General features: G+C 53.7%; 1 protein-coding gene across 1 annotated transcript in view; it reads right to left on the bottom strand.

The window, feature by feature from the left end:
- The window catches only part of Col13a1 (collagen type XIII alpha 1 chain), a 142,362-nt gene extending 121,353 nt beyond the window's left edge, over positions 1 to 21,009 (bottom strand). Inside the window, exons 1-2 of the mRNA XM_059281562.1 lie at positions 20,722 to 21,009; positions 3,806 to 3,875 (exon numbers count right to left, since the gene is read on the bottom strand). Coding sequence (XP_059137545.1) covers positions 3,806 to 3,875; positions 20,722 to 21,009 — 358 coding nt within the window. The remainder of the gene's footprint in view (positions 1 to 3,805; positions 3,876 to 20,721) is intronic.
- Between the last annotated feature and the right edge of the window lie 1,034 nt (positions 21,010 to 22,043).

Below are 22,043 nucleotides of genomic sequence, written 5' to 3'. Positions count from 1 at the left end.
ACAGTGCTCCTCACAGAATGTCTGAGCCACACGGTGGCTGTGGCATCATCCACCGGCCTGGCCAAAGCAACTTTTCCTTTCCCCCGAATCCATCTTCTAGTCATGTACCTGTCCTGGGGCTGACAAGCTGGTGGATGACATTACCCCACATTCCCACAGTTGCTGCCCAACCCCTCCAGCCCGATATTCGAGACCCCAGCTTCCACATCCCATAAGAGACCGGGCCTAGGCAAAAGGGATGGGTCCCACGGCAGCATGCCTGCTGCCAGCCCCACCCAGCCCCAGCACGACGGGCCTGAAGGAGCTGCTTCCTTGCCAACTGGAGCCTATATTGTCCTGCTCCTCATGTGTTAGTAAGAACAGGGACAGAGAATGGGTGAATTTCCCTCATCTTTGTATTGGCCTCAAGTGGTCTAGGAAGTCCCACGGTACATATATCTGTTCTCAGGACCCTCCCCTGCCCTGTATACTTTGCAAAGGGCCCACACCCATTCTTCAACTTCTGGCTGCTGCAGCCCTCTTCCCTGAGGCTTGACCTCTGGCATCCTGCCCTGAGCCTGTGAGCCCATCGCTCCCCTGGCAAACAGTGTACGCAGCAGGATGCTGAAAGAGAGCTATTTTGGGGCAGGGAGGATCTCAGGAGGATGCTGGTGAGGTCAGTGTAGGAAGGGCAGGAGGCAGGTTTTCTGCCCATGATTATGAGTCCTGAGACTTCTGAATGCTGCCCAGGGATCCAGGGCTGCCACCGGGAAGAGCACACCCACCACAGGACTCCAGCTTTGGCCTCTTTGGACCACAGGAACCAAAGGGGACAGGCGTGGGTTTGGAGCTGTAGGATCTGATCCATCAGCCACCATAGGCAGGAAGAAAGTGTTGATTTGATGTGTCCAATAGAGGGAAATTCAGGGCAGGCAAGACTCCAGGTAGAGTGCAGGGCAACACAGGTGAAGTAGATTGACCGTGGGTGGAGACTACAAGGAAGACTCTAATTACCAATTTATTAACATTCATTGAGCACCTACTGTATACAGGGATAAAGGCGTGTAATACTTTGTGTTTGTATATTTTACAAAGGCATCAGGAGCCACAGAGAGATTTGTACACTCTAACCCCAAGGCAATGATCTGAAAGAAATTTCAGGTACTGGGAGGGGTAGGAGAGGGATTTCCTGATCCATTTGAGGACTTGCAAGCATCCGGGATGCTCAGTTTCCCCTCACCTCTTTTTACTATGAATTTTCGTTTTATTTTCCAAAAGAGGGTCTCCTCTCAGGAGTCTCAGGCTGGTCTCTGACTCACTATGAAGCAGAGGATGGCCTTGAACTCCTGATCCTCCGGCCTCCACCTCCCGAGTGCTAGAGTTATAGGAATGAGCCCCCACACCGAGTATATATATGCTGAGAATGGAACCCAGGGCTTCATGCATGCTAGGCAAGCACTCCACCAGTTGAGCTACGGTTCCAGCCATTTTTCAGCCTCTTGAGGGAGGTTACCCACCAATACGAGATGCTTGCTCCCTGCACACAGTAGGTCCTCACTTGGGGACAGTGACAAAAATAGCTGTTAGGTAGAGTAGGTGAGTTTCTGTGTTAAGGAAATTCTTTTCACTGGGGGGTGAGATGCCTCTGCCTTCCCTACCAGCAGGGACAGGTGATGACCATGGCCTTGAACATGCAACCAACACTGTCCCCAATGCCAGGATATGGCAGCTGAGCAAAGAATTTTGCATCATTGACAGACATGAGACAATAGAGGAGATTAAATAATAATAATAATAATAATATTACTATTATTATTATTATTATTATTATTATTACTGCTTAATATCAGGTAAGGCACTAACAAGCCAGCTAACAAGCCTAGTGATCTCCACCACATATTTACCAAGTGACCTTTACCCTTGTTTCAAACAAAGCAACTGAGGCACAGAAAGGTCAGGAAACTGACAGCTACACAGCCGATAAGTGTCAGAGATGGAATTCAAAACTGTCTTTCACGGTACCACTCTTGTCTAAGACAACAGACACAGTCACACGGAACCTGGGTAGGCCCAGAAACCTGTCCAGACCCTGTCACCTCACCGACACCTACATCTCAGCTCGCTAATTTTGGCATCTCCTGGATCTAGCAGAAAACTTTCTCTGGAGCTCTGGACTCCGGGGCCCAATCTCCTAAGCCTCAGAGAGAGGAGCTGGCTTCCTGGGGCTCTGGACGCCCTTTTAATTAATCCAGACAGGCAGCTTGTGGGAACAGTGGCCCTTATCAAAGTGTCACCTCTTCAGGGATAGCGCACGAGCCCATTCGTGCCTGGCCACCAGGTACCTCCATTGCTTGCATGCTTAGTGTACTGGCTAATCATCGCTGTTGGGCCAAGTGGGTTTAAAATCACCATGCAGACACATTTCAGGGTGTGTCTGTGAGGGCATTTCCAGAGAGGCTTCGCTGTGGAGGGTAGACCCACCCTGGCCATCATCCCACAGGCTAGGATCCCAGAAGGAATAAAAAGGAAAAGGCAATCTGAGAAACCTACCTCTCTCCCGCTCCCTCCCCTGATCTGCTGAGATGTGAACAAACAGCCTCTTGCTGCCACAGGCAGGGGCTGATTCTGGGGTTGTGCCTTGCCTATCACAATGGACTGCACCCCCTCCGACTGCGAGCCAAGACAAGCTCTTTCTCCCTTTAGGTGCTTCCTGCCTGGCATTTGGTCACAGCAAAGGAAAAAACAATTAATACATTTAACATCTGTCAGTCTCTCTTCCCTGGCTCAGGGAACCTGTGGGGCATTTCTAGAGGGTTGTAAGCTTCTAAAGCCAGGGGAGGACCTCCCCAGGAGCCCAGACGGAGCCTTTCCAGGACCATTTGCCCACCACAGTCACCTAGGAGGCTTCAGTGTATACTAGGAGACCCTGAGCAGGCAAAGCCTCTAGCAATTATTATTATTATTATTATTATTGTTATTATTATTATTATTAAGCATGTCTCTGTGTTTCCCCAAATCCTTTTCTTTCTGTCCCTTCCAAGGCTTATATCCCAGTCCCAACAGTGCCCATCCCTCCTCTGTCATTAGCTTAATGAACACGGTCAGAAGCTGGAGGAGTCCTCACACACACTCACATATCAGTGGTGGTAACTGGTGACAGCGCACTTGAACCCAACACTGAATATGATGCCTGCACTGAGCAGGCCCTCTGCACATGGCTTTGAATACAGAAAGAGACAGTTGAGGAGCAGACTGTGCGAGCCAAGTTCCCATGGCATCCCGGATCTACTCATGCAAGGCCAGATAATAGCCAAAGCAGAATTTGAATCCAATATATACTTCCAGCACCACAGGGCCATGCATCCATTCAGGTGACAGACATTCTTGTACACCTACTAGGCCTTCAGAAACGGAAGGCACAACAGTAACGTGGTAAGAAGAGTCCCCACACTTGCTGGGCTGATTTTTCTCTTGGACTCTGCATAGTCCATCATGAATTTCAAAACATTTCAAAGCACACCCACCAAGTGATATGCTTTCACTTAATCTACTTTAGAGAGTGTCAGGTGTGCAGAGGAATTAATGAATGGGTGTGCTTAGATTAATGAATGAGGGATGGGTACATGAATGGATGGAGGGAGAGAGAGGAATAGAGGAAAGGAGAGATGGAGGGAAGGATGGGAGATTGGGAGATAGGAAGATGAACAGTAAGTAGCTCAATGAGAGGCAGTAGTCGAGCTGGACAGAAATACAAGAAGGACTTTCGGGATGTGGTGCCTGACCAAGAGACGCCGCTATTACCTCTCCCGTTTGCAGGGCTCCTTACCTGGTGGGCAGTTACATCCTGGAGACATCTTGGGAGCCTCCCGGCGCCTGCGTGAGTAGAACTTCCATTTCTGCACAAAAAGACAAGAGAAATCACCGGGAGCTCGCAAAGCTCCAGCCTTGGAAAGCCAGCTTGGGGGATGAATGGGAGTGGATGTGGAGGGAGGGGCCAATCAAGGGATGCGGGGTGGTGAGGGTGGTGGAGGTAAATGGGATTGTTCTGGGATCAAAGCCTGGCAGCTCATGGTTATTCAGCAGGCTCTACTCAGGTCCCTATAAACTAGTGGCTGCCCGTGTGACCGGATGGCACATGTTTCTTAGCTCTTTGCTATTGTTTTCCTTCTCCAGCTGGGTACCTGGGCGAGGACAAAGCCTTCTGCTCTACTCACCCCCTCAAGGCCAGCATAGGCAGGTGGACAGGGATGGGTGATGGGGGGCTGGGGAGGCTGAGCAGGCCCTAGACACCCCTCTCCACCAAACCTCTTCCTCCCCGCTTGGAAACCACAGCGCCAATCTGGAAGGCCCTAAAGAGGCGGGATACCTGAAGTCCCAGGAAGTTGTGTGTGCATGGCAACAATGAAATCCATTGGTGCAAAACGGCGGCACAAGGTGGGCTATTTATTTATGGAGGCCGGGGTCTATGTGTCCTCTCTGCGGAGGGCTGTGTGCTGTATGCCTCACATGGGACTCTCGCGTGAGCCTTGCTAGGAGGTCAGCTTGGGTAACACAGGGGTTGACTGAGACCTCTCTGGAGACCCCGCTTCTCCAGCTCCATCATTCACAGCCCACTGAGTGCATTTCACAGGCTTAGGCCGGCTCCATCCCACAGCCGCTTCTGTCTCGGGTGGTCATTCCACGATCCTGACACTTCCACAGGCTGCACTTTACCAACGGCCTGGGTTTTCTGACCCTGTGGCATGGAGGCAAGTCTCAACTTTTTCCCATGACCCCTTCAATCCTAGGGTCTCCACCACAACTGAGACTGTACCTTCACCAATGGCCTCTCCTGGCCTCTGCCAGCACCAAGCCTCAGCTGCTGCTTTCCCTGATCCTGTCAGTCCAGAAGCTCTCATGCTGCCAAGACCAGTAACACGTAAGACACACACACACACACACACACACACACACACACACCCCAAAAATAAAACCAACCCCCCCAAAAAAAAACCTCTTACACATTTACCAAGTATGGCTGCCAGCAGGTGATGTAGCCTTAACCCCCCCCCCCCCCCCCCCCGATAATCCTCAAAGACTTCACCTCCATGATGCTGGGCTCTTCTTAATTACCGCTGCTTTCTCAGCTCTAGCTGAAGAGCACCAACTGTCCCAGCAAAAACAAAGGTTTCACTTTAGTGGCACTGGTCTCTCGTTAATCACTGCTGGCCAGACACCAGAGATTCCCAATTCAAAATACCACGCGAACAACCCCGATCGGGTCTTTGAAGAGCTCTCCAACTTCCCTCTGGAACTTCACAAGCCAGCCTGCAGCGTCTACACCGCCTTCAAAAAGACAGTCTCTTCCGAGTTCCCACAGAACAGTCCATTCAGCTCAAGCACTCAAGAGCTTTGCGAGCTCAGAGTTCCAGACTCCTTCCACCGTCCTCCCCAACAGCATACCCCTGAACCCTCCTTCCACCGTCCTCCCCAACAGCATACCCCTGAGCCCTCCTTCCACCATCCTCCCCAAACAGCATACCCCCCAACCCTCCTTCCATCGTCCTCCCCAAACAGCATACCCCCGAACCCTCCTTCCACCGTCCTCCCCAACAGCATACCCCTGAACCCTCCTTCCACCATCCTCCCCAAACAGCATACCCCTGAACCCTCCTTCCACCGTCCTCCCCAACAGCATACCCCTGAACCCTCTTTCCACTGTCCACCTCCAAACAGCATACTCCCTAAACCTGGTACCAATGTCTGTCCCGGTTGACTTTCTATTGCTGTGATGGACACCATGACCAAAAAGCAAGCTGAGGAAAAAAGGGTTTATTTGGCTCACACTTCTACATTGTAGTCCATCACTGAAGGAAGTCAGGACAGGAACTCAAACAGGACAGGAACCTGGAGGCAGGAGCTGATGCAGAGGCCATGGAGGGGTGCTGCTTACTGGCTTGCTCCCCAAGGTTGCTCAGCCTGCTTTCTTGTAGAACTGAGGACTAGCAGCCTAGGGGTGGCCCCAACCACAGCTAGCTTGACCCTCTCCCATCAGTTAGGAAAATGCCTTACAGGCTTGCCTTATAGCCCTATCTTATTGTTCTCATTTGAGGCTTCTTCCTCTCCAGAGACTCTAGCTTGTGTCAAGTTGAGTCTGTGGACCAGGCTCTCCCTCGTCAACCATTAATGAAGAAAATGCTTTGCAGATCTGCCTACAGGAAATCTGATGGAGGAATTTTCTCAGTTGAGGTTCCTCTTCCCAGGTAACTCTAGCTTGTGTTACACACACACACACACACACACACACACACACACACACCAAAAAACTTTCAAAAAACTAACCAGAACACCTGGCTACCTTCACCCTCTCTTCCTGGCAGAGGATTTCCTTCTGGTGACTGATCACCCCTCTGGGCTGCTGAGTCTGTGGTCAATTCTTGTCTTCCTTGACCTGTAGCAGTATTCACATACTTCTCTTCCCCCTCCTCTGTGCACTAGATTAGACATAAGAGGTCAGGCAGTGGTGGCACACACCTTTAATCCCAGCACTTGAGATCTCATGCCTTTGCTTGGGAAGCACACACACCTTTAATCCCAGGAAGTGATGATTAGGCAGAGAAAGGTATATAAGGTGTGAGGAAACAGGAACTCACTCTCTTTAGGCTGAGAATTTCATAGAGGTAAGAACTAGTGGCTGGCTGTTCTGCTTCTCCGATCTTTCAGCTTTCACCCTGATATCGGGCTCTGGGTTTTGTTTTTTTTTTTAATTAAAGGACCATCTAAGTTTCGAACAATAGTAAGAAGGCATGGTGCTGAAGAAGGAGCTGAGAGCTCATCCTGATCTGCAAGCGTAGAGAGAAAGAGAGAGAGAAAGAGAGAGAGAGAGAGAGAGAGAGAGAGAGAGAGAGAGAGAGAGAGAGAGAGAGGGCACATTTGGGCCTGACATGGACTTTTGAAACCTCAAAGCCCACCCCCAGTGACATACTTCCTTCAACAAGGCCACACCTCCTAATCCTTCTAATCCTTTCAAACAGTTCCACTCCCTGGTGACTAAGCATTCACATATATACACCTACAGGTCTACTCTTATCCAAACTATTGCAATGATTGATGACAGCCCCATATTCACACCTCTAGCCTGAACCTTCATCTGGGTCATGTGACCAGCTGCTTGCCTGACAGATTATTCTTTGCCATCTCAGAACAGGGTCCCAAGGCTGAGCCCTCAGCCTGCTGCCCCATCCTTCCCACACAGGTCCCATCAGAGCAGACTCAGTTTCTCCCACTCTCCAACTCATCACTGATGACTCTCTTCCCCACACACCCTGCCAGCAAACGCCCCCATCTTCCACCTTGTAGACACGCCCAGATCAGCTCTTTTCTCCAACCCCAGCACTACCACCTGCTCCGGGCACAACTTTAGCCCAATGACCTTGATAACCTAATGCCCCCACCCCACATCCAACCTGGACCCAGAAGCCCCATTCTCAACAGTTGCCAGACCCATCATCTCTCCAGGCTTCCTCCTACCCCAGGGCCTTTGCACATGTGATTGCTCTCTTTCTGGAATGTTCTCTTTTTAGTTGTCCACCTGGCATGCTCCTAATGAGTCCCTACTTGCTTCCTGTCCCCATTCCACATACTTCCTGTCCCCGTCCCTACTTCATTTCCTCCTTTACATTTTTCTCTCTCTCATCTATTGCCTGCCCACTTTGCCAACAGAAGATAAATTCACAGGAAGATAAACTATATGTTCTGTGTTCTTCGTCACCATGTGCCCAGTGCCTACAACAGAGCCTGGCACACAGCGGGCATTCAGGAAACACTGGCTGTTGACAAATCAGGTGTCACAGTGAGCTCAACTCAGGCCCCACCGCAGTGGGGAACTGGGGGCTATGGGCTACGACTAACTCAGTCAGGTGTTGAGTGAAGGCCAAACCTCCTCAGAGAGGAGTGAGTGACCCAGGTCACCAAGACACACCCTCTGAGTGACCAGCTTTGGTTATTTAATCCACCAGTCCTGGTCCCTTAGGTATTGTGAGGCCCTAGTGGGAGACCCTCGATTAAGGCTGGAGGTGGGTGGGTAGGACACTTTCTGCAGTCTTGGTTGGGGCATGGACGGGCCCCAGCCCCTCTGTGCAGAGGGGCCCTTCTGTTGTCTTGGCTAGTAGCCAGGGCCTCCTGGAATGCCCTGTGCGGTCAGGGCTGAAACACCCCCAGCCTGATGGGTCTCAGCTATTAAAATGCTGGTGTCAGTATCAAAGGGAAGATGCCACTCGCTTCCCCAGAGAACACAGTTCCAACCCAGCTTGGGCTTAGGGGCCGCGCATTCCCCAGGTCCTGGCTCAGGGCTCTTAAACGGACCAGGCATCTACCCAACCCAGCCTCTGTCACGCACGGGTCCAGACGGTAGTAGAGGGTGGCGAGGCCAGAGGCCCGGGGTCACCGTCACTCTGGGGTCTTCCCTCAAGAAAAGGCTTCAAAACGAGATATTGTCTCCTTGACAACCACGCAGGGTCTGAGAGGGAGCAGCCAAACAGGAAGCATCAGGGACAGTCACTCACAGTTGAAGGTGACACACTCCATGGGATTGGGCTGTAGCTCAGTGGTATGAAGTGTTTGCCTGGCATACGTGAGGTTGTGGCTTACATCCTCTGCACCAGAGAGAAAATGCCAGGAGTCGTGGGGGCATGTCTGTAATCCCAGCACACGGTAGAAGCAGGAGGATCATGGCAACGTGGAGGCCAGCCTGGGCTGCAGAGTGAGACTGTCCCCACAAGGCGCCACCAAAACAACAACACAAAATGAGTGGGGATACAGCTGTTAGCGGAGTGCTTGCTTGCTAGGCGCGGAAAAAGCCCCAAGTTAAATCTCCAGTAGCCCACAAACCGGGCGCAGTGGTCCACGCCTCTAATCCAAACATTCAGAAGGTCGAGAAAAATAGGATCAGAAGTTCAAGGTCATTCTCAGCTACACATCAAGTTTGAAATGAACCCAAGCTACATGAAACTCTGTCTCAAAAGTATTTTAGGCCAAACTTGGTCTCACACGCCTTTAATCCTAGCATTCAGGTGGCAGAGGCAAACTGGTCTCTGTGATTTCAAAGCTAACCTGGTCTACAAAGCAAGTTCCAGGTCATCCCTATCTCAAAAAAAATTTTTTTTTTCTTTTAATGACCCACACTAAGTACTCTACACTACCCATGGTGATAAGTGTTTTAGGGGGGAAAACAGTCACATAGCAATTAATTTAATAAATGATCGTATGACTCCTACCTGCCCTTGGGACTACCTGGAGCTGTCACAGATTCCAGTGAATCATTTATTCTCTGTGAGGCTTTGCGGTATGGATAGGAGCTTGAGATGACGTGGTAGGGCCAAGCTTGTGGGTCCCATCACAATTTCCCCACTAACAGTTCTTATGCAACAGATAAAACATCTGTCTGGGTTCCAATGCCCCCAGCCATAAAGTAGGGGTGGCTTTAGTTATCTGCTGGACCAACCGGATGGCTGAAATGCTGGAGGGATGGAGCAACAAGAAGAGACGCTGGCCTTGAGGTGAGTCTAGTTACTGCTCGGCTGGTGTGATGTGGGCCACCTCTGTCCTGAGCTGATTTCGGGTGGTCTGACTCTCCTACGTGCCACGGAGGTGCTGGTGTGCCCATGACACCTGTGGATACCAACCGGGTGAGAACTGACTGTCCTGTCCGTCCCATAATCCTCCTGCCTGTGGCACTCCTGTTAAATCTGGGGGTCAGGAGCTGCCAGAAGTGAACACGGCTGTGGACACAACCCAGGCAGGCATCTCTCTGGTCTGTCCTTTGGGACCTGCTCCCTATGACTTTGGGCTGGGCCTGGGCAGAACCCACAGTAGGCGGCAGAGGCTCAAACCAGCACCCAAGGCTAGCTGTGTGGCCCGAACCCAGAGCAGCACAGAGGATGGAATGGAGGCGGGGGTGGGGGTGGGGAGGGGGCACAGATGAGAGCTGGGAAAGGGACAGGCCCGTGTGTGGCTGCGTGCCCTGGTTGGGTGTAATCAAAGTGGAGGAAACTCAGATACCCACCCACACCCACTCAACCCAAATCAGACTCGCCCAAACCACTCCAGGGCTGCCGGCCACAAGGAGGCCAAGGAACTGCCTTCCTCCCTGTAGTCTTTGTGTGAGAGCCTGGCATCTGATCACAGGCTCCCGGGGCTGGGAAGCTGGGGCCCAAGGGTCTGCGGGTGCCCCATGAAGCCTTTTCTAATGGCTGTGTGAGAACCACAGAAAGACACGACCTTAATTCCAGAGCTCAGGAAAAGGAGGTGCTGTACCTGTGTGTGAGCTTTCCAGACCTCATATGGGGAAGTCCTTCCTTCTAGCTACCCCAAGGTCCGCCTGCTGCCTCTGGGGAGTCAAGGAGCTAGGCAGGTCCTGCAACTGGCTGTGGGTGGGAGTGGCTTGGAATGGGGTACACGGCACCTCAGGGACCTGAGGAGATAAAGCCAGGCCACGGAGGGGACAGGTCCAGGGACAAGAGTCCTGGGTAGGGGAAGCTGGGGCTGCTTTCCGCTCCTTTTCCTCCCTTCCCCACCCCGGTCAGGAGTGGAGTGCAGCTGTGTGCTCTGTAGAGCAGCTGGAACCAAGCGGGCCCTGGGAGCCTGTAAGGAGTGACACGAGACAGTCCACGACCCCGTTGTTAGTGTGGCTGAAGCTGGGAGGAGCGAGTGACCACAGACCACCGTCACGGCCACAGACTGCCCTGGTCCATCACAGGGAGGTGATAGCTGAGCTGAGGGGCCAGTGCTGAGGAAGACGGGAAGCCAGCACAGCAGCGTGCTTCTCAGAAACCGGGCAAACTTCATGTCTGAGCATTCATTCAGCATCCGCCACAACCCATTTCATGAGCAAGAAACTGAGGCACAGAGGGGTTAAGAGCGCCAGACTTGACCCAGGAAGCCTGGCTTGGAGCCCATGCCCTTCATGCCGTGTCTGTGACAGATGGGGATAAAAATATCTATTAGCTAAATACCAGCTAAATCAAAACACATTAACTCTATGTGTGTGATTGTGTGTGTGTGTATGTATGTATGTGTATGTTTGTATATAAGTGTGCATATGTGTGTATGTATATATGTATGTGTGTATTTATATATGTATGTATAAGTGTGTGTATATGTGCATGTGTGTAGGCATGGGTGCGTGTGTATGTGTATATGTATATACGTATGTGTGTCTGTCTGTCTGTGTGTGTATTATAGATGTGTGTGTAGGTATAAGTGTATATGTGTATGTTTGTTTGTATATACGAGTGTGTATGTAGGCATGGGTGCACGTGTATGTGTTTTTGTGGGCACAGGTTCAAGTGTTGTGTGTTCGTGAGTGTAGGCACAGGTGCATGTGTGTGTGTGTGTAAGCACTAGTGTGTGTGTGTGTGTGTGAGCACTGGCGCGCACGCGCACGTGTGTGTGTGTAAGCACTGGCGCGCATGTGTGTGTGTGTGTGTGTGTGTGTGTGTGTGTGTGTGTGTGTGTGCAGGCACGGATGCGTATGTGTGGATGTTAACACAGGTGTCTTCCTCAGTTGCCTTCTAACTTATCTTTTGAGGCAGGGTCTCTCTGTTGGACCTGGGCTTACTGACTTGGCCAGGCTGGTCAGGCAGAGCGCTCTAGGATTTGCCTATTTCCACTCACCCAGCACTAGCACTACAGACACGTGCTATCATGCCTGGCTTTAAAAGACAAAACAAAACAAACAAAAACCATGGATTTTTGAAAGAAAAAACCATGCTTTCTTGGCAAGCACTTCACTGACGGAGCCGAATCCCTGGCTCCTAATCTTTAAAGTCTAGAAAGATCCCTCGTAGAGGGTGATTTCTCATGATTATCAACGAGGTGTAGCTCAAGGCACAGAGAGGCCTATCAACTTGCTTAAGGTCACACAGCTGAGCTGGACTTGAACCCAAACATCTGGATCCGCAGTCTGGGCAGCACCCCACAATGCAATGCAGCTCCAGAAGCGACGGTAGATGAGTCACCTCTGGGCTGAGAGCAATGGGAGGGAAGAGTTTCAATCCTGTCACAGTGCGATTGTGAGGCCACTCTGGCTGCTGTGTGGAGTAAGCAGGTGAGGTGTGGGAAGCTAGCCGGGGCAGTATGGTGACGGGGGAAGAGGAGAGACAGGTCTGTGGGAGGCTGGAGCCCAGGTGACCACAGATGATGTGTAAGAGAGACGTCAGACCCCTCCTTCTTTGATTCAGACACATAACTTTAGGGGCTTTCCATTCATGCTGGAAATTAGTGGGGGCAGGTGGGGGATGAGCCTAGAACTCTGTCAAGATGAAGAACACATTAAAAGTGAGATTTGACCAACCCTGAAATAGCCATGAGTCATAATAATATAAGGTAATGAGCTCCCCATCACAGGGGGCATGTAAACTGGAGGACCTAGGCTGGTATTCCTGATATAGCCTGTGGCTTCTTTCCTTTGCTCTGTGAGGCTTATGGACGGGGTGGACTATAGGCAGCAGGACCACTCTTGGGCCTCCCAGGCCTTCTGCTGGGCCTGGGAATCTTCTCACTGGTCCAGAGTCCCGGTGAGTGCCTGTTCAGCTTGCTCTCTCCAGCATCCTTGTCTCAGATGTCTGCCCCTGGCCCGCCCCACATGCCGCTCTATCAGAGCCTGACCCTGTGCAGAGGGCCTGGGAGATCACGCTGAGTGCAACTGACGACTGTGATTGGACTGTGATTGGGTGTCCGGGGCCCAGGACAGCAGCCGGGGCAGCTAGGCCTCCTTGCGGAGACCAGGTAAAAATGAGGCTGCCTGGGGAGGCTGGCTGGCAGGGAGAGTCTGAGAATGGAGAGCGGAGAGGAGAAGGAAGACGAGAAGAGATGGAAGGGTAGACTAGGCCGCCTCCCCCAGAGGCCACTGAAGCTGAGGTTGGGTCAGGAAAGGAAGGGGCTAGAGAGGCCCATCCGGAGTGGACTCCAGCCATGTGGGGTTTCCCAGAACCCCACAATAGCCTCCAGAGGAGAGACAGGAGTCCAGTGTTCCTGGCAGGCTGGGCCCGCCTCTCCCAGACAGTTCCACCCCTTTGTGCCCAGCTGAAGGGCCAGGGGAGCCCGGCTGCCAGCAGCCCCCTCCTGAGTGTCCTCAGGGCCATAGAGGGTTGGCAGGTCTGTCCGTAGAGTAACACAGCACCTCGGCCACATGGGAGGCAGGGAGTGTGGCATGGGATCTGCTGGGAGTCCAGATGACATCCAGAAGAGGTAGGGACCCTAGCCTGACTAGGGTCCTCCCCAGCCCTGGGCCTCAGTTTCCTCTGAGAGAGCCTGTTTAATCCCCTCACTGGCTGAGAAAACACCAGCTGCTCAGGGTGGGCAGCTGTCAGCCAAAGGGAGCAGAAGAAGGGGCTGGGAGTGGGGGCTAGTTCCATCATCCCCCCCTTCTCACACACAGAGAGACAGACAGACAGACAGACAGGTAGACAGACAGACAGAGAGAATGATGAACCAGGACTGTGGCTCTGCCCATCAGATGAGCCCAGACTCACGGTGAGGCAGTTCCTGGTGTAAACAGTAAGAACTCAGCACTGCTGAGGTCAGGCCAGGATGAGGACTCTCCTTGGGGTCTTCCTTACCAAGACTAGAAGAAAGGAACAGGACCCACGGGGGAGCCATTCTTTCTATGGGCAGTAACCCAGGCCCGGCACCAAGCCAATTCAGTTAAGTGTCACCTCTGTAGGGGCCAAACCCAACCCACCACCTCCCTAGTCTTGTCCTTCATGTAGGCAAGTCCACGCCAGTGGCCCCGCCGCCTAGGTTGAAAGCTTCCACTACTGCTAACCAGTTACTTTACCTCTACGGGTTTCAACTTCCTTCTGTCAGAAAGGAATAGTGAAAACAGAAAGCACACGCAAGATTGTCGCACAGCTTTAGTGAGTCCGTAGGTGCAAAGCTCTGCACGGTGAATGCCGGGTCCACAGTGAGACCCCGATAAACGTGGCTATGAATAAATACTGAGGATGAGTGGCTGCCTGTGACGAGTGGGGTGGCAGTGGTTCCTGTCACCATACCTGGATGACTTCATCTGATCGACCATCACCTCTGGGCAGAGGACACTGCCATTTGCGTTATTCTAGTCAGGATCCTGAGTGTCACCCAGCTGGTGGCAGAGGTCGGTGTGACACCAGATGCTCTGGGCTTGCCCACCTGCGTGCGCACATGCATGTGCACAAAAACCTTGCCAAGCAGCCTAGGAAGGCAGAGACGGAGCACTCGACCTTGGGGGTGGGGGCCAAAGAGGAAGATGCCCAGCTGCTTGGTCCAGGCAGAACTGACCAAGTAGAGCCACCCCTACCCTCCAGCCAGGGCCAGGCATGCTGCCAGAACATGTACCCTCTGTTGGCTGCTGTGACATTCTGAGAGCAAATGCTGGGCCCACAGCTGGGGCTGGAAGCGTGAGAGGCTCAGCTGGCTGGGACGCCTTTCCTAGCCTCCAACAAGACTGTGACTCAGAGGCTGGGGAGAGAGAGCTCAGTTGTAAAGTGTTATGAAGCATGGGGACCTGAGTTCGATTCCTAGAACCCATGTTAAAATCGGAAACACACGCTGGGCGTGGTGCGCGCGCGCGCGCGTGTGTGTGTGTGTGTGTGTGTGTGTGTGTGTGTGTGTGCTTGTAATCCTAATGCTAGAGAGGCAGAGGCAGGAAGACCCCTGGGGATCACTGGCCAGTCAGCCTTAGCCTGCTTGGCAAGTTCTAAGCCAGTGAGAGATCCTGATACACTCACAACATGCATGCGCGCGCGCGCGCACACACACACACACACACACACACACACACACACACACACACACATAGACTTATCTGAGGAATGAACGACACCTCAGGTTGTCCTGTCTTCTCCACACACCTGTTTATCTGCAAGCACATGTACATACACATGTGATCTTCATACAGATGATTGGTAAAATCTGCCTACCACCCGCAAAGTCCCAGGCCACACTCAATAACAAGCCTAGAGACTCGTGAGCCTAGAGACTCTACCCCTGTTACCAGGTTGTGTATGGGCAAATAGAGAGGACACTTAAAGGCTACCCAGAGGATAACACCTGGCCCATGTGGTTAAGTCACAGACGGCCAGTAGACTTTTCCTTGTGTATTGGCTCCGATGGGCTGGGAGGATAGCCTGGAGCCCTGGATGGAGAAGAACGACCTGGCTCAGGGAGAGCATTTATTGAGTGGTTGGTAACGTCTGCCCCCATTGGGCAGGGAAGCCAGCAGTGTGTGCTATGTCTGCATTTCCTTTCTCTGAGCTAAATGTCATGTCAGGCATGTCCAGGAAGTGCCACAGGCAAGTCAGAGCAGGGAGGGAGTTCTCATGGCTGCAGCAATCTCTCCAGAGGACACTGAGAAGAGTCTAGGAGGATTTGGAGTAAGGGGGACAGACAACTTTCTGGGAGTGACCAAACTGTGAAACTGGTTTCCGGCTGATAGAACTCTGTTTTGATACTTTCACTTCCCACCGCCGTCCTGCAAGGGCTGGCTACCCAGTGAGTGCCTTTATCTTGCTTGGACCTACCTTGGCAAGCTTCCGCAGAAGCCAGAGACTGGGACAACTCTCTCTCACTTAATCTATTCTAAGTAAACTTGGTCTTAAAAAAAAAAAAAAAAGCTTCAAGTCATGAAACAGCTCTCTTCACTTTGAATGTCAACTCTTGCTAGCTCTCTGGAGTTTCCTGGAACACTGTTGCAAGACTCCCAAGGCCATGCTAAGCTCGATGGAAAAGTGATCTGTAATCGATGGGCCATGTCTGCTGGGGACCCTGGAATGGGAGCTAGGCACACACGCGTCGTGTATTGACCACCAATGAGCTAGTAGCTAACTAGAGACTGGAAAGGGTGCCATGAGGAGACATGCCTCCTACGTCTCTCCAGCAGGATCATGTTCTGGTCCTTTGATACTAACGTGAGGAGCGTCTTTGAACTCTCCTGTCTTCCCATCGCAGAGCGAGAGCCCCAGATGTCACTCCCTGCACAAAAGGAGGCAGCAATTTGGGATAGACCCAGTGGCATGGTGGGCTTTGTTTGAAGGTGCCTGGACCTGGGGTCTGTCTACGTTCTGAGGCTCAGGCAGCTGTCATGGGCCCGGGATGCTGCTGCACAGACAAGCTACCCGGTTACACAGCCTGCTCCCTTCAGAACCCGCCTCAGTCCACAGCCCAGCGGTTCAGTCTCTTTACCCCGGCTTTGATCTCTCCTCTCAACAGCCCAATAAAAGTTCCCTGTACACATACCCCATAGACTTGAGACATTCTCATAAACTGGTCCTTTAGGGGTGTGGGGGTCTGCCTGCACTCCGTCAACATCTTGGCCCGGAAGTTTCTATAACTTCCTTTCCCAGGGATTCCCCAAGGTGGAAGGAATGAGTCACAGAGAGTGGGAGGGAGGTTTAGCGACATGGGTCTCCTTATCTGTAAAGGGGGGTAGAAGAGTGCCAGCCAATGGGGAGTAGGGAGGATGGAAGGCGCCATCCTCATCATATGTATGGCCTCGATGCACCCTATGAGCCACTCCGGGGGACAATGACGGCAAGGGTACTGGGGACAGCATTGTAACTGGGGTGGGAGTCTGTCTGGCCTTCCCCAGAGTCCACAGGGTTGCAAGACCCGCCCCCTCTAATCCTGGGCCTCCGAAATGGATTGGGCTGCTTTTAATCTCAATCCCGCCCCTCCCCCCACCCCCTTCCTCCCTCTCCCCCACCTCCTGCTCAGTCCTAGCCTAGGTGTCATCTGATTTTCTCCATTTGGGACATTCCAGTTTCTTTCTTCACAGCAAGGAATCAACCAGCAGGCAGCTGGAGTGCTCATTAAGGGTCCTAGACCATAGAGAGGCGCTGAGTCAAACCACATTCTCGGTCCCCCCACCCCACCCCAGGTCGGTCTTTGTGACCCATCCTGGGCCCCTAGGAGCTGCCCTTGCTTGCTTCTTCAGAACCAAGTGTCCTTCCTACTGGGTCCCTCTGCTTGGCCTGCCCTCCCAGCTCCCTCTTTCTCAGCCCGACAGACTTGATCTCTGTCCTCTGCACAATCCACTTGGTGTCTTTCTGGATTTCAGGGAACCAGCAAACCATTGCACGGGCCCCTTCTGAAGTCCCTCATTCCTCCTTCAAGGAGGGGCTCAGGCTCACCTGCCCTAGGAATTGCTACCCCAGGACCCCGGGGTATCATCACCCCCTGCTGGTGGGGCCATTTCATGCATTTTGGTGTCTGCCACCTCCTGCAGGTCTCACAGCAGTGCCTGGGTGGTGTTGGAGCTTGGATCTGGCAGAGAAGAAACCTAACTGCAGGGGTGGTGTGGCTCACCATAGTCACATAGCAGTGGGAATTGAATTTTAGTCCCTAAACCCTCTGGCTCCCTGTGTCGCCCACCATAAGAGCAGGGGCTCACTTCACAACCATGTCACAAAACTGTTTTGAAACAAAACTATGTGTCCTCCCTCTCTCACCCAGGTCACGCCTCACCCATTCCTTATTTTTTTAATTAAAATTTATTTATCATCATGTGTGGATGCGCACGCACACACACGAGTGTGTATGCACGTGCATGCCTGTGGAGCCAGACTATAACTCTGGAATTGAACTTACTCAGCAAATGCTCAGGCTTACTCAGCAAATGCTCTTACCCACTGAGCCATCCTGCCAACGCTCACCCTTTCCTCTGCTTCTTTGCCTGTACTTGGGAGAATCCCCCCCCCGCACCTCCCCCCAGAGAAAGAGACAAAGGATGCATCCCTTTCTAGTGGCACTGGGGGCGCTTTGGCAGGCCCCACGGTTGCCCATAGTAACGGTTAGTCTTATCAACTTGATTGAATAAAGAAATGTCCAGGAGATGAGCGAAGCACACCTGGGTGTGTCTGTGAGGGCGATTCCAGAGAGGATGACGTAGGACAGAAGAGCCTGGGTGAGCGTCTGTAGCTGGAGGGAATTGGAGGGACACACGGAAAGAACTGTTTTGTCCCCTCCCACCAGAGGGACTGAAAGCTCTGAAACCGTGAGCGGACATAAGCCCTTCCTCCCTTCTGCTGTTTCCGGTGGGTTATTTTTGTCACAGCACCGAGAATCAAAGGCTGCCACAGCCTGCTCAGGGCTTCCCATCTGGACTTCTTTCGAGACTGTCACCATATCCGCTGCCTGCCCAGCCAGTCGCCGGCTCCTGTGTCTGCCAAACCCTTTCCGTGAGACTAGAGCGCTTGCGGAACTCCAGTTCAATTTTTATTTAATTCCAATAGAATACGTCGCATATGTTAGTGATTACTGGATGACACCATGTGGCCTTTGAGTATCCCTCCAGCAGCCCCAGACTGCAGGCCTCCTATTGGCCAGGGTTCCATGACCGGACGGCTCCCTCCAACACCCACTGACAACTGCCTCCAGGAGTCACCACCCACCCCTGCAGCCACTATGTCCTCTCATCCCTGTCTCCAACACCAGTCGGAGCCATGGTCCCCAGCAGGCCCCTGTCACTTCCCATTGGAGGGACGTAAGTACCTTCCTTTCAACCCTTTGGTGGTTCTCCATTTCCCCCTTTACCCATCTAGCACTCTAAGGTCTTTCTGGACCTGAGTTGCCCATCTCATCCAGCCTCACCTTCAATCACGCCTCTCTCCCTGGTCCTCATGGTTTGGGTCTTCATTCACAGTCCCAAAGCAGTTCCCCTGCCCCCGCCCCCGCCCCCGCGCCTCAGAACCTGTTCCCTGGGGTGGGAGTGTCTTAGCACAAATCCTCACGCTTTTACCCCCTTGTGCCAGGCAAACTCCTACTCACTCTTTAAGTCTGGCCCTAAAAATCACTTCCTCAGGAAGCCGGCCTTGTGCCACCACCATAACATTAATGTAACACATTTCCTGGCCACTTTCCCTCCGTTATGGTGACGTTTCCCACACGATACGGCGCCTACTCATTTTCTCTCTGTGTCCCACTCAAGTTCAGGAAGGTTGAAGTGTTCCCAGGGCAGTTCCCCCACCCCTGGTCAGCTAGCTCTTGGTAAACAGCAGCAGGACACAGTGGCAGGAGGAAAGGGTGCAGGGTAGGGAGGCTTAGCTCTAATACTGGATGCCACCATGTGGACCTGAGCAACCTACTGCCCTTCTCCAGACCTCAGTTTCCCCCTCTGTAAAATGGGGGGGGGTCACTTCAGATCATCCTTGGGGTGCTTCTCAGTTCTAGAGGTTGAAGCCTTGAAGTCATGAGCTAACGGAGCTACTGCTTGGAGCAGGGGACTCCCTGTGAAAGACAACAGTGACCTGGGCAGGTCCTGGGCACTGGAGCCCTGGCACAGGGAGGGCTTGGCAAGGGTTGGGTGCACATGGGAAGGTCTGCAACTCTCTCCACAGTCCAGCCAGTACCCTCCCCCACTCAGCCAACCAGCAAGACTGCCCGAGGCCTAGGGGATTGTGGGTGGCCTGACTGAGTCTTCTTAGTTCTGGCCAGTCATGGCAATGACCTGTAGCAGCAGGCATGGGGCGCCACTCACACAGCAGGGACTTGTCCCGGGGCCACCCTCTATGCTGTGGCCTGCAACTTCCCCCATGGGGTCACTCAGAGAACTCTAAAAGAGGCACCCCAAAGAAACCCAACTACAGGAGACCCAAGCCTGTTAGACCTGGCTAATGCTTGCCATCATTCTGTAAGCTCAGAGAGGGTACAGTATTCGTCCCAGGTTGCACAGCATCCAAATAAATCTCAGCATGGGTACAAAAACCCAGGGCTGCTGGCTTTTAGCACCCTGTTGGTTACTATCCCACACCCCCTCCTACTGTGCTAGAGATACCCTCGGCCCCCGGCCCCGCGCCCCGCCCCCCCAACCATTCCAGGCCGGCCTCCTCCAGGACCTTGGGTTCTCCGTGTTGTTCTGAATCTCTTAAGCCACCAGCCCTCCCCATCTTGAGGCGCTCAGCTTTCCCTCCTGATCACCCCCACCCCGCCCCACTAGAGTCTGCTTTTCCCGCCTCTCTAGGGAGGATGCCACTGCCTCCCAGCGCACTCTCTGGACTGCCCCAGCAAAGAGACAAGACACATTAGTAACTTTTGATCTGCCTGGGATGCAGCACATTGAAGGGAGGGAGGGAGGAAGGGAGGGAGGGAGGGAGGGAGGGAGAGAGGGAGGGAGCGCTGCATCCTTTTCCCAGTTGAGAGGAGGAAGTTAGGACCCTTCCAGCGGCCACAGCCGGAAGAATCAAAGGTTAACGGGACCCCAAGGAGGATAGAGACAGGCAACTCACTCTTGGGCCCCAGAGGCCTGGACCAGCAAACAGGGACCAGCAACGAGCAATCTACTTTAGAGGCTGTCCCTTTAGGTCATTAAATGGCTCACTCTCTTGCCCTGTTTCCAAACGTGACCATAAGCACCCACCCTCGTGGAATGGAGAAGACCACCAGAGCCCAGCAAGCCTCCCCCTGCCTATTTCCCACCAGCCCAGACTGCCTCCACGCACCTTTTGCGCTCCCTGCCTTCCTCCACCTGACTGTCGCGCGCACAGGGCGCCCCCAGAGAAAGACTTTGGGGTCTCCCGGACCTGGGAGGTCCTGCACATGCTGGCCTGGTGCTCTGGATCTCTGGCAGCCCCGCGGCGAGTCCCTTCCCTCAGTCCTAGTGCAGACAACCTGGGCGACCGTGCAAGCGAGCGAGCGAGCGCCCGCCCCGTAACGGCTCCTGGAGTCCCCGGGACTGTGCGAGGGGGCGCCGCGGGGAGGGGATAAAAGCCAGCAACAAAGGGCACAAACCTCGTCCAGCAGTTGGTTGACTCGTCCCAAAATAGCTTTCTCCATTTGCTGCTCCCCGCGCTCCGCTTCCAGGCGCAGCACCCGGGCCTGCAGCTCGGAGGTCCGAAAGTGGGCGAGCAGGCTGAGTGCCAGCGAGCACAGCGCCAGAGCCAGCAGTCCGCAGCACCCGGGGCTCGGCAGCCTCGTGCACTGCTCCGCCAGCGCCACTGTCCCGGGCCCGGGCGCGCCCAGCTCCCCAGGGCCGCGAGTGCCGGTGGCTGCCGCTTTGCGGGCGCGCTCCGCCACCATCCCCTCGCGTCTTAAGAACCAATAAATAAATAAATAGAATAAATAAAAAACGAGATCCAAGAAGCACAATCCGAACAGTGAGGCAGGGGGGACGGGGGGGGGCTAGCGTGGCCGGAGGACGTCCCTTTCCTTTGCTCTCCAAAGAGGACAGAAAATGAGCAGTCGGAGTAGGGGGACAGCCGAGAGCCACCAGCAGGCGCGATCGGGGTACGGCAAAGTAGGAAAAATGTTATTTCGAAGAATGTTCCAAGTTGGGGGATCTGACCCCGCTCTCCCGCTCTTTCTCTTCTTGCTTCTGCAGAGTCCTCGGGCTGGTGCGACGCTCGGGGGTCCTACTAGGTGTCTTGAGTCTCCGGGGCGAGCGGGTGTCAGTCCCCAGGCGAAGGGGCGCGCATGCAGGGCTCCATGGGCAGAGGTGGGTCGTGGCCGCAGTGAGCCGTGCTGGGGCCGATTCCGGCGCCTCTGTAACTTGACACAGCCAGCGCGGCCGCGCGGATCGGATGAGCGCCGGGCGCTACTTCCCAAACTAATCTCCCGCGCCCCTCCCTCGCCCTCCTCCTTCGCCCTCCTCCCGCTCCTCCTCCGCCTCCCGCGGGGCCGCGGCTGGGGTTTGTTTATTTATGCAAAGTCGCCCGGGGTGGGGGGCGTGGTGTGTGGGGCCCGCCGACCCCGGTAGCCCCTGTCCTGAGCTCCCGGTGCCCTTTGAAGTGACACTTGGGGTTATTTATAGGCAGGGAGGGGGTGTGGAGTGGAGCGGGGGCTGCGCTCCTCTTCCTTTGCTTAGATTCACACTCAAGACCCGGGGCGTCTTCCTCAAAGTCATAGGGACCCGACATCACAGCACCCCGCTTTCCCAGAACATCGGGGACCCTCCCGGCACCCAAAACCCAGCATCACAGCACCCTGCTTTCCCAAGGCCTCGAGGACCCTCCTGGCAACCCGTGGAGTCACTGCCAGGACGCCTGCATGGTTCTGCATGTCCTGAGCTGTGAGATCTGCCGCGACTGCATCAATCTCTCCCTCATCCATCCCCA

The sequence above is a fragment of the Peromyscus eremicus genome, chromosome 16_21 (assembly GCF_949786415.1).
Source record: "Peromyscus eremicus chromosome 16_21, PerEre_H2_v1, whole genome shotgun sequence".
In the NCBI taxonomy this organism is placed as follows: Eukaryota; Metazoa; Chordata; class Mammalia; order Rodentia; family Cricetidae; genus Peromyscus; species Peromyscus eremicus.
The sequence above is the reverse complement of the archived record's forward strand: the minus strand, read 5'-3'. Positions and strand labels throughout refer to the sequence as shown.